This window comes from Astyanax mexicanus, chromosome 15 (genome assembly GCF_023375975.1).
Source record: "Astyanax mexicanus isolate ESR-SI-001 chromosome 15, AstMex3_surface, whole genome shotgun sequence".
In the NCBI taxonomy this organism is placed as follows: Eukaryota; Metazoa; Chordata; class Actinopteri; order Characiformes; family Acestrorhamphidae; genus Astyanax; species Astyanax mexicanus.
The window spans coordinates 24,163,205-24,181,881 of record NC_064422.1 but is presented as its reverse complement, the minus strand read 5'-3'; the positions used below and the strand labels follow the sequence as shown (position 1 = coordinate 24,181,881).

The 18,677-nt window shown below is 36.6% G+C and overlaps 1 protein-coding gene across 3 annotated transcripts in view; it reads right to left on the bottom strand.

Moving 5' to 3' along the window:
* Window positions 1–18,677, bottom strand: part of mrtfba (myocardin related transcription factor Ba) — a 43,378-nt gene that overhangs the window by 19,253 nt on the left and 5,448 nt on the right. For 2 of the 3 annotated variants that reach the window (XM_049464875.1, XM_049464876.1), the window contains 7 exons: window positions 13,395–13,633; window positions 6,705–6,770; window positions 4,363–4,418; window positions 2,908–2,983; window positions 2,292–2,453; window positions 1,371–1,537; window positions 1,135–1,275 (listed from right to left, as the gene is read on the bottom strand). In XM_049464875.1, the coding sequence (XP_049320832.1) occupies window positions 1,135–1,275; window positions 1,371–1,537; window positions 2,292–2,453; window positions 2,908–2,983; window positions 4,363–4,418; window positions 6,705–6,770; window positions 13,395–13,530 (804 nt within the window). In that variant the 5' untranslated portion in view covers window positions 13,531–13,633. Of the gene's footprint in view, window positions 1–1,134; window positions 1,276–1,370; window positions 1,538–2,291; window positions 2,454–2,907; window positions 2,984–4,362; window positions 4,419–6,704; window positions 6,771–9,486; window positions 10,256–13,394; window positions 13,634–18,677 lie in introns of those variants that run through there. The other variant, XM_049464877.1, reaches the window with a different exon arrangement.

Genomic DNA, 18,677 nt, shown 5'->3' with positions numbered 1-18,677 from the left:
ACCATTTTAAAAGTTAAATTTAATGTTTTTTAAGATATTTTTAAAACCTCAATAAATATAATGTAAGACCCAAAATGTAGTTCTAATTTATTTGGTATAAAATAATTAAAAATCAAAATTTTATGTTTGCCATTTGTTATCTTTTTTTTTCATTTTGTTCCATTGTGATGCAGAACAGAGCCAAGATAACATATGTAAGTTGCACTACGTTAAACAACGAAATAATTTTATGTAGGAACCATAAAGCATAATGATTGAGCTCTTTTTTAGCTTCCTGCACATATGGTAAAAAGAGAAAATGATCAATTAAGTTGTAGTTTATAATACTAACACTACTACCACCATTGCTACTACTATTACTACTACTACTATTACTACTACTACTACTACTACTAATAATAATAATAATAATAATAATAATAATGAAAAACTTTAAATTGTCAATTTATCATTATCTTATTTGTCCATTTATTTAAAAGTGGTGCCCTATGTTAGCATGTTAGTCACACTGTTTGAAAATGTAGTATCTACAGTAAATGTAAGACAATTTAAGGCCTAAATTAACCAGATTTTAAGACATTTTTTTAAGACATTTAAAAAAAATTTAAGGACCCACGATAACCTTGCTTTTGAAGCATGTTTCAGCTTCATCTTATGTATTCTGAAAGTTGTGCACAGTTCACACTAACCAATATATTTCTTGAGAAGAACAGATTTGTCATTATTTAATATGGAAAGCACCTAAGAAACCCACTCTTCTAGTCTTAACGCCTTAATTGCAACAGCTGTTGTCATTTAGCTATGAGAGAAGTCACAGAGGTTCACTTAATTTTTCCAGCCTGCATGGAAAATTAATACAAATTAATAATTTCAATGTGCTCAGTGAAAAAAATATCAAAACTCAAAAGAAAATTACATCTGTTTGTTATAAGTTTGGTTAGATGGGTTTATCTATATTTTGTGATTAAAAATCACATTTTATTAGTCTATAAAGACATCCAGGTAATTCCAGATGTTTTCCTTATTTCGCCTAGAAATTATGATAATTTATTACATAATGGCAAGTAGTTCAGATCCCTTTTATTTAGATTCTCTGCTTCAATTTATCACGGCAACAATTTCTTTTCAACTGACCTTGAGGAGAGTAGGAGCAGGTTTTGAGGGGGCTACAGTAGGGACTGGTTGAGGCTGTTGTGCTGGAGGGCTCACAGACAGTTCATTGGTGGTAAAAGGTCTACGGAAATCTGCTGTAACCTGCGTGACAGGAATGCAGTGCTGCAAAAAAAAAAAGATCAGGAATGCTTCAATACATTCATTTTGTAAAATCTAATAAGATAATATTAGACATATCTTTCGTCACATTTAAACACCTGTAATAAGTTATTAGAAAGTGGTGAGGTGGCTTCAGGGGCCTTGGGCTCTCCGGGAGAAGGAGCAGACCCATGTGACTCCTGACTGCCCGGCTGTTCTGGAGAGCAGGCATCTCCGCTGTCTTCATCAAATAGGTCCAGGGTTTTGGGATACTGCATCTGGCCATCTGCCCAAACAGCACAGCAGAACAAAGCAGAGAGCATGGAGGTCAAATTTAATTACTGTCCAAAATTTCACAGTGTAGAATAATTTACCCTGGATGCAGGGTGAGTGTACACCGATCTTTCTGACCTCCCTATTAATATGCAATTCAATTTAAAAAGCAAGCAGATTTATATAAATACAGCTCTGGAAAAAAATAAGAGATCGCTTAAAAACTATGAGTTTCTATGATTTTAACTGCTTGAATTTTTGCACCAGGAGCAGCATAAAGTTATCCAAAAGCAGTGTGTAAGACTGGTGGAGGAGAACATGCCAAGATGCATGAAAACTGTGAGTAAAAACCAGGGTTATTCCACCAAATATTTTTATAATTATTAACTCGTTTTCTTTGCATATGTGAGGTTTTAAAAGCTCTGCATCTTTTTTGTTATTTCAGCCATTTCTCATTTTCTGCAAATAAATTATCTATATGACAATATTTCTATTTGGAATTTGGGAGAAATGTTGTCTGTAGTTTATAGAACAAAGTAAAACTATGTTCACTTTACTCAAACATTACCTATAAATAGCAAAATCAGAGAAACTGATTCAGAAATTGAAGTGGTCTCATCAATTTTTTCTAGAGCCGTATATATAAAAAAATCACCACTTATTCCACAACTTATGTTGACAGTACATAAAACATTTTTACACTAGTTTTTTATACTCATAACAGTCTAACATATTATCAGACTCTTATTTAATAACTCTATAGTTACCGATGATGGCCTCTTTGAGGCTGGAATCCACAGGCAAGATGTTTTTCTCCACCAGCTCCATAGGACCAGGTCGCTGGGCGATTTTCTCATTGAGGTCATCAGCTAGCCGGGCTCTCTTCAGCTTCAGCTGAGTGGCCTGCAGTGAGGGCTCTGCTGCAGTCTCTGTCAAAACACCATAAACAAACAGTCATCAACCATAGTTATTGAAAACTCCAAACCAATCCACAGACAACTGCTGTAATTATACTGGCAGTTACACTTATAAAAACAAATCTAAGAATTTGTAGATTTAGACAGTCACACACTTATTATTTATACACAGACATGCCAAATGTTATCATTGCATCCCATAACTTTTGCAATGTTTTAGTTAAATGCCGGGAAATCTTGTACCCACTATCTCAGACCTTGCAAAAAAAAAAAAAAAAAAAAAAAAAGATTATGAACGTCGGCTAGTGTTCAGCCTAACTCACAAGATAACACCTAACAACTTAAATACGTGTGGGCGTTTCAAAGCTATGTAACTCATGATCAGTTTACATACACCCAATGTTTTGCATGTCAGATTACATCAACGAGCAACTTATTTCTAGGACCCGCCAGAACAAGGGCCTACCTTGTAAGATGTGCATGCGGACCAGCTCAGCCCGTTCGGGCCGACTTCGTATCTTGTGCTTCAGGAAATTCTCAGTCTATGGAGAACAAAAAAGCAATTAGCAAGCTAAATCTCTGTAACAATAAAGCTCTAGCTTTAGGTTTTATACTTAGATTAATATAAACACACAGTTCTGGAAAAATGAAGAGACCACTTCAGTTTCTGAATCAGTATATGTTTAAGTAAAATGAACATTGTTGTTTTATTTTATAAACTACGGACAACATTTCTCCTAAGTTCTAAATAACAATATTGTCATTAAGAGCATTTATTTGCAAAAAATGAGAAATGGCTGAAATAACATTCATATTCATAAAGGTTTAAGAGTTCAGAAATCAAAATTTGGTGGAATAACCCGGGTTTTTAATCAGTTTTCATGCATCTAGGCATGTTCTCCTCCACTAGTCTTACACACTGCTTTTGGATAACTTTATTAGTTCAGCTTGGTTTGATGGTTTGTGATCATCCATCTTCCTCTTGATTATATTCCAGAGGTTTTCAATTTGGTAAAATCAAAGAAACTCATCATTTTTGAGTGGTCTCTTATTTTTTCCAGAGCTGTATACTAGATATACCAAAATAAAGTACTGTTACAATGTAATTTAATGCTGTTGGGTAAGATACGTAAAAGAGTATATCATTGCTGTCCAATGAAAAACAAGTATCTCCATTTTTGTTGATATTAGGTTTGAACACACAAACTGTCAATTACACTGGGCCAAAATTTCCTAAAGAACGGAACAATAGTAATTCTCAAAAATTACCTGAAAAACATTTTTTTTACATTGACTTTCATTAATAGTTAAGAAGGCTTTATCTCTCCAGTAAAGTTACTGTTTTGGATTTTCATGTCTTCATGTTTTTCACTGGACAGTAACTATATGTTATTTGTCACTATATGTTACACTATAAATATAAAAACACTACGATATCTATACAAATAATTTAATTATCTTTCACACTAAAGAAATGAAAAACAGCAGTGTAAGATGACCTAATGCTTGAATGTTTTACTTGTACAGTCAACACTGTGTCATATAGTGCCATCTCAGCATGACTTTGAGCACCGTGTGGGATTAAAGAATGCCTTTTTTACAGTTCCAAACTGCATTCAGCCACATTCAGCTGTTCAAATACATTTCAAATGTATATATATATTATAAGAAGTAGTAGACTGTAAAACTGCTTAAACTCTTCTTAATTCCACACCAAAATCCCTCAAAATCTACATATAAAAAGGGTGGAGAGTGTTTAGTCAATTGGAACCACATTTACACAGAATAATAAGGGCTCAGGCTCCTTCAAGATGCGAGTGGTCCATACGATTCGTATCATACTGAAAGACCTAAGTGGCTTTAGTGGAGATAAGGGCGCAGGCATGGCCGACGCTGGAGAAAAAAAGTGCCTTGTTCTTACCCTGGCTCTCTCCAGGCTCCGGATCTGCTCATGAAAGGCCGCCGGGCTCTTGAGGGCTGCACACAGCAAACACAACACAACACACATGAGTTTAACAGAGCCACCATCTCCCACACATCAAACACACACACTACACTCTTTCATCTCTCTCACACTCTGTATCTGTTGTTACTGCTCACGCAGGGCAGATGGGGTAGATCCAGTGTGGCTGGACTGCCAACACTGTGCATAACAAGCCATTCACTACCAGGCCTCTATCTAATATCTGTGGTGAACCGGTGCAGTGAGTTCAAGCTTTGATGAGTGATACAATCGCATCAACCAAAACTAAGCTAAGCATTAATCTCAGCAACAGTTTAACTAGGTCACAGAGCAGTTGCAGGACATCAGAGTGTGTATTCTAGGAGTTGGAACGATTTTAAACACTGCAGACTGTCCAGGGTGTGGACCTAAGTATGGATTAAAAGAGATGTTTGTACACTTTGTGCCAAATTCTGCTTTCAGTGGTTGAAATATGATTGCACTGAATAAAAAGGCTTGCAAAAATTTGGATTAAAAGATATTAGGATAATAATATGAATTCATATTAATTAGAAAAATGTATTTCCTTTCAGTAATTCCTTTCAGGTATTCCAGGTGGTGCTAACTGCTTCCTTATACATTACTAAATGCTTGCTAAATGGGTTCTACAGTGTTGTGAAAGAATTACTAAATGCTTGCTATGATAAAGGTAAATGCTAGATTGCTAAATTTGAGTTTCATAAACCCTATCTGGACGGGATTAGTTTCTCAGGGGGTCCTGGGGCAATACTCTCTTTAATGGGGGGTCCTCTGTGTATTTATTCCTGTCCGGAACGAGCATGTATGTGTTTTTCTTAGACGTCCTCTGAGAAACTTTACAGGCTGAATTACCTACTGTTTTTCGCTAAACGAAAACCTCGCGTTTAATAAGATATTTGTCCAATGCAATGCATTGTAATTACACTTTGGGCGCGCATTTCCACAGAGATCCACGTGAACACAACAGCAGGTGGAAATGGAGGAGCTACTAAACACGATGTCATGTGACAAAGAAAGCCTAAAAACTCCCTGGTCCTCCTGTTTTTTCAATTGCAGTCCGAATGCAAAAGTTTTATCACTGAGTAAAAGTGTGAAATATTTTTCACAGACGTACCCCTGAGAAACTTATACCGTCCGGATAGGGCTACAGACAGTGTTGCAAAAGTGATTGCTATGGTCATCTCAGGTGGTTGCTGTGATACAACAAGAGATTGAGTTTTACTAGTGTATTTGCATCATCATTATATACAATTGTGTGTCTTTAAAAATCTTTAAAAATAGAAATAACATACATTGAATAAAATAAAATACTTGTGCATTGTTTGCAAGTACAGTAAGCTTAGATTCCGAATTTCTCCAGCACTAGGCTGGCACATTAGCAGCTAACCACTCCAGCAGTGCTAGCCGGGGTTAGCAGCAGGCTACAGGCCGATAATACTCACCTCTGAACGGGGAAAAAACGGTTAGCAGCTAATGCCAATGCTACTCCAGCCCCAGTGCTGGAGAAATAAACTCCTGTTTAACACTGTACTTCAGTAGAGTGGCTTTTCTGCTCCTTACAACCAAATTGGTCATTTTTAATACATAAGACGCACCGGATTAAAAGGCGCACTGTCAATTTTTGGGAAAATTTAAGGATTTAAGTGCGCCTTTTAATGTAAAAAATATGGTAAACTAAATAAACAAAGGGCTCACAGTGGTCTAGCGAACTACTAAAGTCCTGTTACTATGATCCGAGGATCACTGGTTCAAATCACAGATCAGGCAGCTTGCCATCATCTGATTTCACATGGGTTGGAGGTGGCAGGTGTTAGTCTTTACCCTCTGAGTGTTAGGGGCATTGCTAGTGAAAAGAGGCAGTTTCTGACTCATGTGTCACAGAAGGCAGGTGTTAGTCTTCACCCTCTTAGCGTTAAGGAGATCACATTAAAAAATGTTTAACATAAAAGATTTAATAAACCATTTTTTTTTTATTATTGGAAATGCAGTTCCCAGGAGCTTAATGGTTACAGTGACCTCAAAGTAATTTTAAGTTTAAGTATAATATTACAGAAAAAAACAACAATCCAGCCAAAACACACTCCATCTGTGGTGCACAAAATTCTTTTAACACACAGTGACAGATTTCAGGAAGCACTAAAAATATAATCACATTTATTATTTACATTGTGATAAAAATAGACTAATTGAAATATTTTCCCTTGAACTGCACAACCAAGCCAATATTAATGACAAATCCTTAGTGTACTAAACTGTATCAGGAGTTGAATAGCTGTACTTACGTGGCATGATGCCCTGGTCAACAAGCTGCTCCCGAGTGCGTCTCTGCTGCAGCCGCAACTGGAGAACTATTAGAAAGAAAAAGAGGAGGTCAATCTCCACAGCTACTAAAACAGTTCCACCTGGACCCATTCTCTAAAATCACACACAGACTGAGAAAGGAGGGAAATCCAAGCTCACAAAAGAATCCCCCACACTTCCCTTCCTACTACAAACATTACATAACAGCACCATTCAATCGGCTGCTCATTTCCCTGCAAGCAAAACAACAGATTCGGGAGAACTATTCTAATGCTGTTTCCTGGGAAAAAAATGGATTAAAATGACCAATCATAATAAAACACACCTGGCTGTGAGATTTAATCATGAGTATGATCTCTATGAACACCAAGCTCACAACGTAACGTAATTTTAATTCTCGGCATAAAACTACTTGACTTGACAACTCTACTGGAACAACTTTATTTAACAAGTTATTGGTAATCAACTCTATTTCACTGACTGTTTTTCCCTTTAAAATATCAAGTACTACACTACATAAACCTAAAAACTGTCATATTAACTAAATAAAACAAAAAGTACTGTAACAACAGAAATCTACCACAAAACTGTGTAGTAAAGTACAGCATACAAACAAATGCAAATAAACAAACAATTGAATGTGAATACAGTAAATACCAAAACAATTAAATCACAATATATTATATTTTTGCAATAATATTGTATACAATATAATATGACACACCCCTATTTACAGCATTAAACTTCAAGGTTCTTCACATTCACACATCAATCTACTAAAAAAATGTTCTTTATCAAACCAAATTAGCTATTCAATGATGTGGATAAAAAAAAAAACATTTTTCAAAAAATCAGAAAATCAGTATGTACATAATGAAAGGACTGATATAAGTAATGAAGTACTGAAATAAGAGAAATAAGATGTTTCTGCAGAAACATCCTCCTCTGGTCTGTTCACAGCAGTGACTAAATGAGTGTAAACTATAACTTAGCTCTCCACCACAGTGTTAATGTGAGGTTAATGCTAACTTGAGAACTGAGCTTAAACTGAAGTTGGCAAAAAGAGCAGTGAAAAGTGGTTGGTCACTTGAACAAAGAAGTCAGCAGCTGAATCCTTCACTGGGTCTTGCTTATGTGAAGTCAATGGAGAAAAGAATGAGCATTTTACTAGCTCTTACTGGTAACTGAGGCTTGACTTCAGGCTGCCCCAGTGAGTCAGCGACTTGTTCAGAGCCTGGCTTTAACGATTACTGCAAGGTGGTCTTGTCTGACCTGGTGAGCCCACAAGGGTCAGGCTGAGTTGTACTATGAGTCAACAGGGAGATGCCTCACTATCTACAACAATCGCAGCCTTTTCCTGTTTTGTCTGCTTGAAAAAAAGAAAAATAAATCACATTTACTGAAGACCAGTAGGGCTTTTAAACCACAACCAAAAGTGTTTGAGCACTGATCTTACACTGTGGCATTTTAGATATGGTACAAACACCCTTGGGTGTATCAACATCCCTGTTTAATGATTACAATTAAACAATTATAAATAATTTGTCAAATTGAAATAATTCACCCGAAAATAAGTATAAATAAGCAACTTTGCAGTGTTTTCTCTAAATTCTTTACAACTGGCTGTTTTACAGCTGAGAGTACAAAGTGCTCTGTGATAGTAATGTTAGCTGAGGGAGCTAGCTAACTTAGCCTTAGCATCTGTGTGTTTACTAAAACATGGCTGCTGTTTCCTGTGTAAATGTCAGTCGCATGCGACTTGGGTAGCACCACTGAGGTACCTTTAATACATGTACAATTAGAACAGCTCTAGTAGCTTGACTGAGGTACTTCTGTGACTAAATTGTACTGCTGAGGTACATCTATGAATAAAATAGCTCTACTGAGACAGATTAATGTCCAAATTGTACTGCTAAGTAGGAGAGAAAATGTTTGACACAATAAAAAACTCCATATCGCAATTAGTAATTGTTTTATTCTTTGTATTTATCTAGTTTTGTTTACAAAATAGACAAAGGATAATGTATGCTACTGAAAAACTACTAAACTACTAAAACTTATTTATTTATACTAACAAAGCTTAGATGTTCATTTTGTTGTAGTAGTATATTAATTTAAGTAATTAAATGGTTTGTCATATTGCCTAGAATATTATTATCGCAACAATACCCTGTAATATTGCAATATTATTTTAGGGCCATATTGCCTACTCCTACTGCTGAGGTACTTTTATGAATAGAATAACTCTACTGAGGCAAATTTATGACTAAAATTGCACTGCTGAAATATTTTTATGATTAGTGTAGCTCTTCTGAGGTAAAATGTATGTCTCAATAAAATAGCACTGCTAAGATGAATGTCTGCTGGGATATTAAAATTGTTAAGAGCCTGCTAAATATGTTTAAATTGTAGTTAATAGTTTTCTTTGACAAGCAAAAAGAAAATGTATATTTTTCATATAGAATATTTATGTATGTATTATCGATTTATTTGTTATTTCATTCATTGAATTCAATGTAATTAAATTATTGAATGCTGAAAAAGTAGCAAAAATAGCTATTAGCCAAATGATTCATTTTGTTCTGTTTTAGTCAAAACATAAATATTTTGGTACTACTAACTACAACCCTAAAACAGTTCCTTATACAACTCTCAGCTCTGCTAGACCAGACACAACCAGACCACTAAAAGACAAGGGAACACAATCAAAGAATATCCAAATAGTTTGATTACATCCACCATATTACAAGAAAACAGCAGCACCTGAACCAAAGATGTTCCTGCAGGCCACACGGCGCTCAACTTCCAGACAGGCCATGCTGATCCTAAGCGCACTTCAAGCCTCCAGTGAGCTCCAAGGGTTTAGTCAATTTCGTCACAGCTTTCCATTGCAAATAGCCTTTCCAGTAGCCTCTGCTCCCTTCTTCTTCTCTCCTACTGCAGAGCACATCATGCTGACTGCCTAACTTTTCCACTTTCCCTCTCAACAGGAGGGGCGGAGAGGCAGGCTCTGCACCTTAACCCCTCCCAGCCAAGGCATCTTCAGCTGTTTGTTTTCTGAAGGAGCAAGCAAGCCTTCAGGCCAACCGGGAGTAACTAAGTCTATTACACAGGACGCAGCCCTGCGGCTGTGACAGATTCTCCACAAGAGTGATTGACAATATAAACACCTCCTCTCACTGAACAGAGTGACCTCAGAGAACCCGCTGACCTTTCACACAGCGGCACCGACAGCAGCCGTCCACTAAACGCTGAGCATCTACAGGAGGACGGTCCTGTTCTGCAACTTTTCACATGTCAATCAACACCCCAGACTAAACGATGAGCTGAGGTGATGTCAGCACTGTGGAGTCGTTATGTTTCGGAGGGTCGGTGAGGGATTCCTCTGCGGTTGCCTTGGGCTAAGGGTTAAAGGGTGGGCAAGGTGCCAAATAGTATTCAGGAAATTTCGCATCTGCAGCTGGTTGATGATCCATTCTGACGACACCTTTTCCGAGCAACAAACCAGTTCAGCTGATACTGTGGTATATGCAGAGGTTTAAGCGTTCCTGGTCAAAATTCTTCCATTCGGAATAGCTTAGTAAAATTAAGAATAGACCAAATATCTGGCAACGAAAATAAACTGAACTGAATAAAACAAAAACTGCATAATTTATATCAATGAATGAGAAATTTTGTTAAAGTTATGTTCTATAGTTTCCAGGCATCTTTTCACTGTGGACAATTATATACAGCACCAATTAAATGTTTAAACATAACATTTAAATATCAATTTAATTATTTTTTTACATTGTAAATTTAATATTGAAGACATTTAAGCTATACAGGAACACATGCAGAACTACTGTGCAAACAGAGGGTTAAACAAAACAGAATATATGTTTCATACTTCTAAGTATTATTCTAAGTAGCCAAATTTTGTTAAGATGACAGATTTGCACACTCTTTTTTCATGTGTTCACGAAGTAGAGTCACCTGGAATAGTTTTATCAGCATCTTAAAAAAGTTTCTGAAACCAACAATACATCCTCATACATAATCTTTGCCTATATATGCATCATTATACATAAGGGTTTCTGCTTTGTGTCAAACTGATACAGGCCAAAATATAGCTCTGAAAAAAAAGAGACCACTTCAGTTTCTGAATCAGTTTCTCTGATTTTGCAATTTATAGGTATATGTTTGAGTAAAATGAACATTGTTGTTTTATTCTATAAACTACGGACAACATGTCTCCCAAATTCCAAATAAAATATATTGTCATTTAGAATATTTTTTTTGCAGAAAATGAGAAATGGCTAAAATAACAAAAACATGCAGAACTTTCATACCTCAAATAATGCAAAGAAAACAAGTTCATAAAGTTTTAAGAGTTCAGAAATCAATATTTGGTGGAAAAACCCTGTTTTTTAATCAAAGTTTTCATGCATCTAGCCATGTTCTCCTCTACCAGTCTTACACACTGTTTTTGGATAACTTTATGTCACTCCTGTCTTGATGCAAACATTCAAGCGGTTCGGCTTGGTTTGATGGCTTGTGATCATCCATCTTTTCAATTTGGTAAAATCAAAGAAACTCATCATTTTTAGTGGTCACTTATTATTATCATAGCTGTGTCTTATACATTCATTTGCATTTTAAATTACCACAGAAGGAGGGCGCTCTGACAAACTGGACATTGCTCTCTAAAAACAGGTGGGAACACACACATGGTCACTCCTGAGATTAGGGCTGAACGATTAATTGCATTTGCGATAATCTCGCGATATTTTAAAACGCAATTCTCTAACCGCACAGGCTGCGATTTGACTGGTCACGTGACTCGGGAGCGAGCCAAGCCGAGGACGAGCGGAGCATACCCGAGCAGAAGGTAGAGAGGTGGAGAAGTGAAGCCAACACAGCGCACTTTAGGGCGTTTTCACACCAGCACTATTTGGTCCGGTTAAAATGAACTCTGGTCCGTTTGTAACTTTAGTGCGGTTCGATTGAGCAGGTGTAAAAACAGTAATCGCACTGGGGTGCGGATCAAAAGATCCGGACCGAGACCAGCTAGAGGAGGTGGTCTCGGTCCAGTACCAAACGAACTCTGGAGCGGTTCGCTTGTGGTGAGAACGTGATCCGGTCTTGATCGGATCCAGCTATTAAATATAAGCCATTTATTTGAGCTAAACTGCTAAAAAAGCAAGCATAGTTTAAACTAATATATTAGCTAGACAACGCTAATTACCACAGCTGTGAACATCAACACTGTGTCCATGCACGCGCCGTCTGCGCTGCATTCACTGCTCTGTTTATTATGTATAAATCTGCGCTGCACGCAGAAACACTGTGTTTGAAAGTGCAGTGTTTCAGCGTTCAGTGTTAAAGCACAGATATTTGCGCTGGAACACAAAATCTTCTCGCTGTATTTATTTTTTTCGTATATTTATATTTAATGTATTCCCGTGTCAGACAGCTCTGACCAATCAGAGGACACAGGCTGCTCGCGTGGTTTATTGATGCGCATTTTGGTGCGTTTACATTTATGCCTGTGGGAAACCAGACCAAACAGAGCGAGAAAACGCTCCAAGTAAACAAACTCATTAGAAACGAACTACAGGTGTGAACACGCCCTTGTTGCACAATGGCTTCAGGCTCGAAGGAACACGTCAGTTGTGTAGAATTACTTTGGCTTTAAAAAAGAAGATGCTGCTCAACGTCAGGTACTGTGCTAAACGTGCCTTGCTACTGTTGCTACGATGCGAGGTAACACTACAAACCTTTTTCAGCATTTAAAAAAACACCACAAAGCCTTGTGTGGTATTTGCAAGGCTAAAATGCCAACGACCAGTGCTGCATCTTCAAATACAGAAAATAACGAGTTGGTTAAAGCAGATTCTCTTTATGTTTTTTGCACTTTAATTTTTCATGATGTTACTAGCTGGAGAGCAGTAAGTTACATTTTGTATATCTATTGTTTTTCCTAATTAAAAAAAAAAATGGTGAAAAGGAAAAGCTATTTATCTATTTATTTTTCTATAAAAAAAACAAATGATGAAAAGGAAAAGCATAGATTTTTTTGCTTTATTGTTATCTGTGCTTTAAATAAATCTGACATTGTTTATTATTAAACAGATTGATTTATTGCTTCTGTTGTTGAAAAATACTTGAGAAGACAAAAAAAAATCGCATTTTAAATCGCAATCGCAATTTATAGATAAAAAATTGCAATTAGATTATTTTCCAAAATCGTTCAGCCCTACCTGAGATCATTCACTCAAGTGTTGAAGCTTTTCTTTTAAGCATGTGTGATTTGAGTCTCAGTTAGCTGGAACACAATCTGTACTGCTAGCGGTTAGTCTATTAGTTAGTTAGCTAGAGAACATTAGCTATAGACCTCACTCTCTGAGACTTAGACAGTTAAAAACAGCTGTACAGAAGCTAGTTAATGCTAATGCTAATTTCTGTGTTCTGTCTGTCCAGTCGCTCCATCATTCTCGTCTAAAAGTGAGTTTTAGAGTTTTAGTCAGACAGACTTGAGTGTGTTCTGCGGTGAACATGCTAGCTAAGTGAATTCCCACAAATATGCAATGCTGGAATTCAGCAAGAGAAAGTGGAAGAAGGCTACTGGTATGATTCATTATTTAATAATAAATTGTGTGTACTGGTGAGTGAGTTTGCAGTGGACTGACCATTCTTGCGCTCGTTGAGAGGGGGCAGGTTCTGGCTGGGATGCAGGGACAGTTCCTCCATATCATGGGTCACCGCCTCACTCTGAGGGCTTGGGGCGAGCAGTCCCCTGAACCCAGCTCCTCCCTGAGCCTCCATGTCTCCTCAGGGAGGGGTCAGGGGACTCCCTGAAGATGTTCAGAGATGAGGTCACTGTAATCTTCTCACTGTGTTCCTCTGATAGACACAGATAACTCAGAGACTGTGGACAAAGACGAGAAAGAGAAGAGAAATTTATAAGACATCAGTAAAATGGATTTAAACAATTTGGAGTTAGCATCAAACAGTTGACTTTTTTGTTTGTTTACAATCACCAAAATATTAGATGTCATATTCCGTCGAAATGGTGCCATTTCTGTCCCCAGGAAATTACATGTTTAAATGTGCACACTTTTAAATAAATTTTATTATTACGCATAGAGTCTTGTACATTGACTGCAAAAGTAACATATGTAATAAACAAAAACATTAATAAAATCTACTTAGAACCCTGAAAAATAGCATGTGTTACCTGTCCTCACTCTCTAAGTATAACTTTACCATGAAATATAATCAATAAAATCCTTCAAAGATGTATTTTTTTGTATTGTTGTGTTACATTTTAATTGTGTCCCTGGGTTTTACTTAATCCTGTTTCTGTAAAACATTACCCATCTGAAAAAGCTTGAACATTCTACAAGTCACATCTACAACAGGAAGTGACATCAGCTGGTTCTTCTGAAGACCACAGGAAGACCAAAATTAAGTTACCTCATTCGTTTTGCTGTATATTTGATCTTATTGTACCTATGGCTAAGGAGGCCAATCTCAACACTCTGCCATTTTAACTAAATTAATTCTTAGATCTTAATTGTTTATTTTTAAAATACACATTTTAGGAAAATCACTAAAATGTGCTTAGTGTCCACATGCTATTAGCATAGCCGCCATTTAGCTATTTTTCATGTTTTTGCTAATTCTATGCTAAAAACTCATTCCTGTTACTTTCATTCTTGTTACTCAAAACATTAAAAGTAAAAGGAGTGTGTTACAGTAGCAGGAATGAGTGCCATTAACAAGAGTGATTTTTTATCATACATATCAATTATTTTAACCTGCAGTCAACCATTTTTTTAAATAAAGACTTTCTTGAGAGACAATCAAAGGAATTAGTGGACTTGCTTTTAACCATACTTTTTAAATGTCACATGAGTTTTGTAACCATTTTTGGATTAGAAACCTTGTTAAAAATTAAGTAAAGCTGTCTGGGTTTGACCAGTACATGTTTTGAAAAGTTAAATATATGTTATATATATATAAAATGGGTTGAATTTGGAAGAGTTACAACAAGCAAATGGCACCCATTCGATGGAATGGCCCAGATATGTTTGTTAGTTAGCTAATTTGGAGATACTATGTATTACTGCTTTGGTTGTTTTACTGACTTATTTTGACATGGTCCATTGGTTTTTCTTGTATTAATTTTGACTGTAAGTGTTTGTTAGCTTATAGGCTATGGTCACACCCACGTTAAGAAGCTCAAACATTTATCACAATTATTCCAGGCACAACATATTGTGCAAATACATGTCACAAGTATCACTGTAGCTCCCACAGAAAAGCCAGAAAACTCTAAAAGTAGCCATACTACAAGCCACAAAACATTAAGAGGGGATTCTGAGCACAACTATCCAACATTGCTTCATGTTGACGACACTGTGCTGGTTTAGAAGCTGGAAAAGAAACATTGTGGTGGTCACACAAACCCCTCATTCTTCAACAGACTGTAAAACACTCTCTAAAATGCTTAAACAGGCCAAAGCCATACTAAACACTTCATCCACGTACATTCATTTAAAAAGGGCTACTATTGCAATAAAAACACGTCGGCTAAATCCGGTTCTCTGCAGTATTTATTTCCTCATTTTTGATCATGTTAAGTGTAGCCCTGAAGGACTGAACACACTGCATGACTTTATGTGAAACAATCACCGCTCATAACACTCAAAACTGCCTGGCGTGATTATGTTGGGTGTGTCTGTGTTTGTTATCAAAACCTGGTGTTTGGCCTCGGATATATATGGATTATATTATCAGAACAACTTGGGAACTTCCATGAATTTTGTACCATCTTATTAGCTTTTTTTCAAAACTAGACCATCGCAAAGTTACAACACACACCCATTCCCTTGCACACTTATACCTAGCTGGGGACAATCTAAAACGTTATCCATGTTATTGGGACATGGAAGTAAAAAGAGTAACTGGAGGAAACCCACATGGATACAAAAGGAACACACCAAACTCCTCACAGATGAGCTGTGCAGCACTGCCATTCCAACAAAACATATTTGGCAACCAAATTTCCTCAGCCTAATTTATACCCAATTAATACTGAGTGCTTCCTCTAACGTGAGGCAGTAGTGGCTAGGGCTGAAACGATTCGTCGATATTATCGACAATGTCGATTATTTAAATTTGTCAACTACAAATTGTTTTGTCTCTATTGTTTTAGAGATTGAGAATATAGTAGAAATAATCGCTGATTAATCGACTAATCGAGAAAAATAATCATTCGATTAGTCGACTACCAAAATAATAATTCGTTGCAGCCCTAGCGGTGGCAGGCCCACACATTTCCTATCACAAAGTAAAAAGATACCGATTATTGTGCAGCCCTAATTTTTTTTTATGCTCCACTCGCACACAGGGTTCAGCATCACCTATAGTCCTTATTATCAGTTTACTATCTCTTTACGACATTCTTGTTTACCAGCTAAAACATTTAAACTGCACAGGACTGGGACAGTTATTGTAGCTAAACTAACAGTCTCAGCACCTTTGTTTACCAAAAGCCTGTTTGTGGAAGTATTACCCACATGTGACTTGAGTAGCACTACTGAGGTAAATGTATGACTAAAATTGCACTGCTAAAGCAAATGTGTGACTTGAGTAGCACTGCTGAGGTATTTTTATGACTACAATTTGCACTGCTGAGGCAAATGTATGACTAAAATTGCACTGCTAAGGTAAATGTAAATAGATTAGCACTGCTGAAGTAAATTCATAATTAGAATAGGACTTAAGATGTTGCATGTTGATTAAATATTTTTAAGTAGCAGTTTGTATTTTGTTTAGTTTCACTACAATCTTGTTTAATTTTGGAGCATCCCTATAGCAAAGCCTAATGTCTGTTGTCTTAACTGTACATTTATAAAGCTTTTTAATTCTATTATTGGAGTCTAAACTCAACACATCAGATAATCGATGACCAGAGGTAAAACTTGTTTACTCACTAAATCATGGCGTAACCAGCAGTCACAGATCTAATCATAACAGCAACTGGAGCAGCAGTAAACTGAATGACCCAATCCGAACCCAGAGGTGAAACAAAAGTTCAGTCAGACACAGCAAAAAAAAATCCTCATCAGACTGCGGTTAACGACCACATCCTCCTGTCCTGTTTCTAAAGAAAATTTATGCATTTCCGTGGTTTTAGTGCTTCATTGCATCTCTGGCGGCAAGCTGAACGGTATTGTCTGTCCACTGTTTACGCTTCAAGGGTAAAATACTCCTCTATTTAACTGACCATGCACTAATGTGAGACCGCTGTTTGTCCTTCACATCCACTGTTGCTAAGAGACACTAAACTCAAATTTAGAACTGGTCCACAATACGCTCAGGGATGCAGAGACAGGAAGGATGCAGCAGAGACAGAACACTTCTGAGGCAAAGCTGAACACTTCTACAGATCCAGTTTTAAAAGTGAACTGAACATGAAGGTGTCTGCTCATATATATCATGTCATGCACTAATCATTATGTTATCAGAGGAGTTTTTTTTAGCTATAATATGCAATCAACAATAGTCCAGCTGATCATCAGAGCTAATACTCATGATACTCATTTAACCAATAGATGAGAATATGGACCTTACTCACACAAAGCATTAAAATCAATATGGATGGTTTATACAGTATCAGCTGTGGGAAGCAGAGTAAAGACTTTTAACACACCTAACCAGATATCCCTCTCAAGAGTACATCACACAGCAAAGCAATGTGATTATCAGCAAAGTTACCAAACACCACTAACAATAAGCTCCACGGTGCAGTTTAACATGGGAATTCTCAGATTCTTACAGCATATGCTCATGTTTTAAATGAGGTTGATTTCAAACAATGACACAGTAAACAAGGCTAGTTTACTTTCCTTTTCTGGCAACTTTATATTGCTATCAACATCAATATCTAGAGTATCCCATTTGTAAATATGAGTTTATTGGCTGTTCAAAGGCAATTTACAAGTCTGTTTTACACTACTCATCAAGTGTGGCTTTATATCGGAATTATATCAGTATTGGACCATGACTGCATTTTTTGGAACCATCGGCAATATTTCAAACTGATACTTGCTGATGTATTACTGTATGCTGAAAAAGAACCGAGTGACGCTGGTTGCACTACTAAAATTAGTAGGCACAGGCCGTGCTACTTTGTAATCCATGAACTTTGTAATTAAATCCATTAATTTTATATAACATTATTAGTTTTAAAGTTATAAAGTTATACTTGGGTGCCTAGTCTCTCTGCAAGTTATGAATCTGTAACTTTGGATATTGGCACCATTTTATACACTGGGTGATCTTTATCACAACAGGGTTCTGCAATCCTTTGAAGACCTGGTGCAACAATTTTGAATTTCAAGATCTCAATTCTTTGAATATCTACAACTCCGCCATTTACTATTTAGAATTTTTAAATCTGGTCTAATAGCTGCCCAATCTGCAGACTTCTTGGATACTATAGTAAATAGTTATGCAAAAGGTCATAAAACTTCAGTGTACTATTTGATGATTTAATACCTTGGTAGAAACTCTTTCCTAACTTTTTAAAAGATTTCAATCAAATGTTGGGAGATAAAGAGTGGGATAAGATATGTCAATATATTAAAGCTATGTCCAGAGATGCAAAAATATGGCTTATTCAATTTAAAATCATACATCGTTTCCATTGGACTCCCTCCAGATTGTTTAGGCTAGGATTAAAAGACATTATCTTATTGGAGATGTAAATCTGAGGATATCGACATCAGCCCAGAAAATCCTGCATTGATGCATCCCTACTCAGAAGAGTTGATGATGCCAGCATTCCTCAATCAAGGTTTAAGTGCTGACTGGATAAAATCATCCAACAGAGAAAAGTACAAAAGTGGTTCTTAAGCATGCTAACAGTTCATTTTGAGCACAGCCTCAACACAATCTATTCA